Here is a 7,447-nt window from a genome sequence, read left to right as displayed (position 1 = left end):
AAGTAGCCAATTACCTTTTGTGTCCGTTTCGATAGAGGTTCCCCAAGAAGCAACTCAGCTGGAGACAAACTCAAAAGGATTGATTCAAGCCCAGCTCTCATAAAATTATCATTAAATTCTCCATAAACAACATCCCCAGTTGATGTTTCAACAGCAACAACCCCAATTTTCACCTCAAATCCACCCTCAATACCACAATCCACATTCTCCACTAATACATCCCTCTCAACCACACAAAACAAGTAATTATTCAATGACCCACATCCCTCTTCACCACCTCCCAAGTCCTCGGCCGCCTCGATGGTGGCCTTAGTGTACAATGCCGATAACCCACGAGTAAATGGGCCAGCACGGTTCGACCCATGAGCCTTAATCGATGCAGTTTCAGTCTGTTTAACAACACCCACCTTATATCCTTCACTAACAAGCCTCCTAACATGAACATTCAACCTAAATGTAGGAATACTAGCAGTCAAAAAATTATGATCAACATGAGCATAAATCCTTAAAACCCTAGCAGCAATTTCAGCATCTTTACCAAAAAACCTAAACTTATAACCAACTTCAATCATCAACAAAATATCTGGGTATTTATTCTTCAACTCCACTACTTGTAACTCAAGTGGGGTATACTTAGGTTTACTAGTTTGTTGTTCCTTCAAATGGGGTTGGGGTTTTTTCATAGAAGCTTCAAGAACATCATCAGTAGGTTCTAGAAACTTCTGGAGGAATTTCTGATGAAGGGTAGGATTAGAATCGGGAAAAGACGGAATTGGATTCTGGGTATGAGGGGAAAGCTTGGGTTTTTTAACAGAATGACTAAATTCAGAGGATTTAAGGCGTTTGGCAGGGGAGAATGAAACGGTGGAAGTGATTTTAGGGGAAGGAGAAGAAGAAGAAGAGGGTTTATTGTTGTTTGAAGAAGGAGATGAAGGGGTTTGTTTGGGTTTAGGGGCAAAAAAGCGGGAAATTACCTGTTGTTTCTTCTGCTTCTTCTCCATTTTAATGGCGGAATTTGGGGTTTTTTTGGTAGCAGAGATTACCAGAAAAAAATTAGTGGGGTTTATTTATTGACGGTGTTGGTTGTTGAAGCTTATTTGGCGCGCATTTCTGCTGATGTTAGTGTTATTCTAATAAGCAATAAAACAGAAATTACTTATATCTTGATGCGTGAACTAAACTAACGATAGTCGTGTCGTGGAGAACCACACACCTAAAAGACGATTTCGCGCTACCTCCCGGTACAGTAGACTAGAAGCGGTCGCGCCTCCAGGATTAGCACGGCACCGGAGTTTATGTGCACTCACAAACCCGACTGGAATTCAGAAAGAACTCGTGTTTAGATGATTTTAATAGAAGAGAGAAGACTGTAGTTACTGTGTGTTTTGGCTAGGAAAACCACCGAATATTTATAGGCAGAATAGGAAAACGACTAGCAGAAAAAGAGGAAACCACCTAGCCGAAATACTGTCCAGATTAAGACGGTTAATGAGGAGCAATAATCAAGGAGTGTAACAGCCAGCGTTAATCAAGGAATTAAACGCTAAACAAATACCTAACAGTCAGAAAATCAATAACCAAAAAGAATATTATGTGAACAAAGGAGGGAAATTAAATTTCTCCAAAAAGGTAACAAGGACCCACGCCCGCGCATCGCATTCCCCAAGATCCGACCCGACTCGGCGCGCGCACGTGTGTGTGGTGTAACACACACTTCCCACTCACTCAACTAGGTAATGTTAAAGCAATACAATATAAAAACAAGGCAAAACCTCATTCCCCAACCAATGTGGGACTTTTCCCTTTCATTTGTTTTTTTCTCTCTCTCTGTTTTTCCCATCTCTCTTGTTTTATATAAAGAACTTCCAACAGTTAGTGTACTCTTGTTTACCAGTTTAATGTTATTTTGCCATAAAATGAAAGTGAAATTGCAATCTAAGAATAGGAAGGGCTCAAGGGCTGGCTTTGTACAAAATTATCTATTGTCCCTTTTACATGAGCCGTATGGCTATAGCAATATAGCCTATGTGGTCTCCAACTCGGTTGCATACGTGTAGGGCTTCAAATTGAATTAACGGTATTGTTCGTATAAACGTTTTAAACGCTGATCTTCATTTATCTAAACTTAAATAAACTATGAGCTTTTATTTAAACTTCGTGGGAGCTTAATAACTTTTGTTTGAACTAGTTTCTCTTGGATTAAATGAAAACAAATATGGTTTCAAAAAAAAAAAAAAAAAATGAAAACACAAGTTCATTTAATAAGTTACTAGGATGGTAAATCATTTTACAGGCTTGGCCTAGTTAACATAAATATATGAAAAAAAAAAAACCATTATCAACTATTAACAAGAGAGTATGAGACCAGGTAACACATGGAGTATTTTTTTATTTTTTTTTGAAACAACATACGGCGTAATTTAAATTGGAGCTAACAACACAACAAAGATGTAATCAAGAATTGAATCTAAATTTGTGAAAAATGTTGTGGCATGGGAATAAAAGTTTTGGCACATAGTTGAAAATAGCATGACTAGCTTTTACCCCATAAAAATTGCAAATAGGGGAGATAATATTTTTGTCCATCACCTTGTTAGATTAGTGCTTTTGAAACTAAATATTTATTTAGGATTGAAACTGAATATTTTTGGGAAAACTAGTACCCTCAAAATGCCCCTATGTTCTAAAAAATAAATTCGTTTCTTAATTAATTATCGCACTAATCTCTTTTTTCATAAACAAAAAAATTATTCAAATTAAATAAACAAGTGATTAGGGTCCAAGACTCTTCTAATGTGCATTTATATTTGATCCAGAAGCAGCCTATAAGGTTTGGTAACAACTCCCAAAATTGCGAGGGCCTTCCAGCACCCATTTCTTTTTTTAAAATCACCATAAATTCTGGGTTTCTTTCAATTTTACTATTAACCCTTTTCCCCTCAAATCTTGCATAATTTACTACTTTCCCCCTCATTCTCTTCTCCAATAAAACTCAATTTCTCTCTGCAAATCAGGGAGAAAAAACAAGGGAAATTGGGCGAAAGAGGTAGCTTGAATTACAGAGAAAGAGGGAGAAAATGTTGAACCCAGTTCCGGTTGTAAACACATACCCTTTATCAAGCTACACTTTCGGAACCAAAGAGCCTAAGATGGAGAAAGATACTTCTGTTGCTGATCGCCTTGCTCGCATGAAAGTCAAGTTTGTTTTCTTTCTCCTCTTTTTTTGGGTTTTATTTTTTGTTGTAATTTTAAATTTCAGGTTCAAAACCCTGCATAAACCTTGACCCATCTGTTAGTTTGCTGTAATTTTGTAGGGGTTTCTTCAATTACTTGTTTTCGTTTTTGTTTTGTTGATTTGGTTGAAAAAAGGCGGTATTTTTCTGGGGTTTGAATTGGGTTTTTTCTGTCTGTACATTGCAAAGGATTGATAAATTTGGGAGATTTAGATAAATTGTTAGGGCTTGGAATTCAGAATTGTGAATTGGATTATTTGTAGAAACTTTAGATTTCAGGTTTGAGATGTTGTTATTTGTTGGTGACTTGGTGGACCTGAATATTTTGCTGTTTTTCTCTTTTATTGTAGTTACATGAAGGAGGGTATGAGAACAAGTGTGGAAGCTATTCTACTGGTATGATTCTGAACTCCTTTTTGCTCTGAGTTCCCTCTCTCTCCATTATTGGATTGATGCGGCATAATGAATGTGTTTTTTAAAGTCTTGAACTCTAGTGATGAAAACAATTGATGTTAGCCTTAGGTCAAATCACTTAATCACCACGGTCCACACATCTATAGGAATCAATGTTTGATGTTGATAAACACCTTTTTACAATTAAATGTTGCATTGGGTATCACTGTGTTGTTCAGATCATTACTTACTAAACTATGAGGGTTCAGACTGTTGGGGGGAGGGAGGGGGTGGAGATCTTCCAATTGTACACTTTACAAGGGCTTGTGTTCTTGTTTTGTTTGCATGCTTTTGTTTGAATTAACTAGATTAAGAGTTATGAATGTTGAAGCAAAAAATTTTGCTTGTCTGAGGAAGCATATCAATTGCCATGATTGGTATGAATCACTTGCTTATTCTTCTGGATGTTATCTTCCTGCTGGATAAATAATTTGGTAAACCATTTGGGAGATGCAAGAACAAACTGTATAGCTTGTTTTTTCTAGCATTAAGTTGCTTGGTATTGCAGGTGCAGGAGCACAATCATCCGCACATACTTCTTCTCCAAATTGGAAACACGTTCTGCAAACTTCCTGGTGGCCGGTTGAAGCCAGGCGAGAATGGTATGTTCCCCTCCCCCCACCTCCAATGAAAAAAGAGCATGTCATTCCTACCCCCAATGAAAAAAGAGCATGTCATTTTCCTTTAGTTTTATTTCTGTTGGAGATTTGAGGTATGGTAATATGACTTATGTTGCAGAGATTGAGGGTTTGAAAAGGAAATTATCTAGCAAGCTTGCTGCAAACTCACCTTCTCTACATCCAGAGTGGCAGGTAGTGTGTGTGTGTTTGTTTTTTTTTTTTTTTTTTTTCGGGTTACTTCTTTGTACTTGTTCTGTGTATTGTATCTGCTGTGTCATTGTTTGAGTCAAGTGTCATTGGAAAGTGTTTTTTTCCCCCTCTTTTTGGACTTAACTGCTCAATGTTCGTTTTTTTTTTGGACTGCTTCAGATAGGGGAGTGTGTGGGTGTTTGGTGGCGGCCAAACTTTGAAACTATCATGTATCCCTACTGTCCTCCTCACATAACAAAGCCAAAGGTAAATCTCTTCTCAGATTAATTTTTGTAATGCTGTCAACTGCAAGTGACCCAATTTTAGGTTATCTTTGCTTATCGAACATTTTGGCATTCATACATCTGATAATGCAGGAGTGCAAAAAACTCTACATTGTGCATTTATCTGAGAGAGAGTACTTTGCTGTGCCGAAAAACTTGAAACTTCTTGCTGTGCCTTTGTTTGAACTCTATGACAATGTCCAGGTATGTGGCCAGTTTTGTTTTCTTTATGTTCCTCATTAAAGTATATCTGCATTTTTTTTTCCTATTCTGACTTAAAATTTTACGAGTCAACACATGAGACTGATGAAATTATAAATCTTATAAGCGACAAATGTATTAGATGTAATTATTTGTACATGATATAATGAGTTTTGCTTTTATACTTTATCATTCTATGAGTCAAGGTATACCTCACAAACTGTGGCCTTATGCTATGTTTATAATCGCTTAATTACTCAAAGGAGCCGGACATGCTGTTGATGAGAGTTAGAAGTTCATGCTGCACTCCATTTTTTGGTGTATCTTGCTCCTTTTGTGCACCTTTGGGTCCTTTTAATAAGTTGTCAACATAGCCTTAAGTGCTTTTCTTTTGTGGAGAATGTCTCAAATTCTTTTCTCTACTCTTGTTTCCTCAAGAATATTGTGACATAACATCAATCAAACTACCAAAATTTATCAACCTAGGTCAGGGAGTTGGGGAATAGTAAGATGCTTCTGGAAATTTAAAAGACTGGATCCTGTGAAAGTTGAAGATCAATGACCAGATTTCTAAGCTAGCAAAAACACATGCATAAGGTTAAGGCATTACCTAATGCCAGGCAAGGATAGTGCCTCGTCTGCAACAAGGCTGGCATAAAGTAGGGTGCATATACAACATTCAGCGCTAAAGCAAGAACAAAATGTCATTCAATACCCATCCTGAGGAATCTGATATAAGTCTCCTCTGGTCTTATCTTATTTTCTTCAAAGGAACTACTCTCTAAATTTTTCATGCCTAAAATGTGTCAGCCTCTGAAACCTTGTACTATACTGGCTTGAGGGGTAACATTAATATCCAGTGATTCATTTAACTGATATGCCTCTTGCACCTTTGCCTTTTGTCAATTCATTATTAAATGGATAAATCTTTAGACGAGGTGTAAAATTTTGGCCATATAGATGTTTTGAAGTAAATTTTCTCTTGTTCATGTATGTTGTGTCTCCTCTGTTTCCAATTACCCTTTTCTTCAATAAAAAAAAAAAAAAAGAAAAAGAAAAAAGGGATAATTAGTATGCTGAATTATATATGATGTGGATCTGTTATGTTTCAACATAATCAATTTATAAATTACTCATGATGTGTTACTAATTGATAGACATGTAGTCTTGTAAAAATGGTCTTGGCTTGAATTATGCGATATTGAAGTCCCTGTCTTTAGTTCACCCTAGGTTAGTCATATACTTGGTGCATTGTTCTCTTCAACCTTGATAGAAAGTCTTTTTAAGTCCATATCTGTAACAAGTATCAGTTTCAGTTAGCTAAACTCTATTTAATCAGTAAATATAATTCCAATATAACTAGTCAGATGAATAGGACGGGACCATAGTCTGAATTCCCTCTATTATAGCCCTTGACCTTTGTAAAGGTGCTATAGTGCTCTACCCTTTCTTCTACTCGGCTATTCCTGCAAACCCCACTCCCCCTTCCATGTTTGGAAACATCAAAAAAGCATCATATGAAATCTGTTTATTGAAATTTAAAGTGTTCTGATACGAGTTTTTTGTTTAATGACAGAGATACGGACCCGTCTTATCCTCCATTCCACAGCAGCTGTCAAGATTCCAGTTTAAAATGATCTCTCCCTGAGATTAGCCTGGATCCATGGAATTTATTGCTTCCAACAGTTACCCGTGATAGAAATTATAAGTTCACTGCGAAAGACAAAGGCCTTTATTCTCATTCAAATATCGGAAGTTACTCTTAACCGTCACATCACTAACTGGAGACTTGTTAATTAGATTCGTCATCTGTTCTCAGGAATATTTGAGACCAGTTCCTTGTGTCAGGTAGTTATTTTTAATTTCCTGACATATTTTTGAACTGTTAGATTAGTATACAACTAAGGCAGGGTAGTATTTGCATAGTGTGTTATACAGAAACTGTGGTGACTTTCAGTAGCTGTTTTTTGGCAGATCAAATGGTTCTGCTATTGTAATGACTGGTCATGAATGAGGTAGGGAGGATATCTGTTTTGCTTTTTGATGATGTATCTTTGTTTTTTTCCGGTATTTTTCGAAATTCTGGGCAATGCCTGATCCTGGGTGAATATTCTAGCTCGCTCACTTGTTTTGTGCAAATATTCTGAATACGCTTTGCTACAGCATCCTTTTGGTATGTCAGGAATCTGGAGAACATAAATATGCAAGGCATTGTACTATTGTGAATGCCATGGGGATGAACAAAGAAGTTTAACACACTCACAGATCAAAAGGTTAAACTGGTTATATTATAGCGAAGTATAATCCGAGGAATATGCTACCAAGCTTCTTGCATAAGGTTTATATTTGATGAATTTACTGTTGTAATGGTGTGTTCTAATTGATACTCTTCGTTTAACCTCACGTACCTGCTTTAGATCCTCGACACTTCAACATGGGTATGAGTGTATGACACTACAACACTTCA

General features: G+C 36.7%; 1 protein-coding gene and 1 pseudogene across 2 annotated transcripts in view; one reads left to right on the top strand and one right to left on the bottom strand.

Annotated features, from left to right (window-relative positions):
* LOC145562807 (DNA mismatch repair protein MSH3-like) overlaps positions 1–1,020 on the bottom strand; it is a 13,185-nt pseudogene extending 12,165 nt beyond the window's left edge. The window contains exon 1 of the transcript XR_014094454.1: positions 15–1,020. The product of XR_014094454.1 is annotated as a DNA mismatch repair protein MSH3-like (transcript). The remainder of the gene's footprint in view (positions 1–14) is intronic.
* Positions 1,021–2,941: 1,921 nt separating this feature from the next.
* Positions 2,942–7,019, top strand: LOC145564433 (pre-mRNA cleavage factor Im 25 kDa subunit 2-like). Its single transcript, XM_081624737.1, has 7 exons — positions 2,942–3,199; positions 3,584–3,629; positions 4,195–4,288; positions 4,425–4,498; positions 4,676–4,762; positions 4,873–4,983; positions 6,557–7,019. Exons 1-7 carry the CDS (start codon positions 3,078–3,080, stop codon positions 6,626–6,628), a joined length of 606 nt encoding a protein of 201 aa, XP_081480863.1. The 5' UTR covers positions 2,942–3,077; the 3' UTR covers positions 6,629–7,019.
* Positions 7,020–7,447: the final 428 nt, after the last annotated feature.

This window comes from Chenopodium album, chromosome 10 (genome assembly GCF_948465745.1).
Source record: "Chenopodium album chromosome 10, dcCheAlbu1.1, whole genome shotgun sequence".
NCBI classification, from domain to species: Eukaryota; Viridiplantae; Streptophyta; class Magnoliopsida; order Caryophyllales; family Amaranthaceae; genus Chenopodium; species Chenopodium album.
The sequence above is the reverse complement of the archived record's forward strand: the minus strand, read 5'-3'. Positions and strand labels throughout refer to the sequence as shown.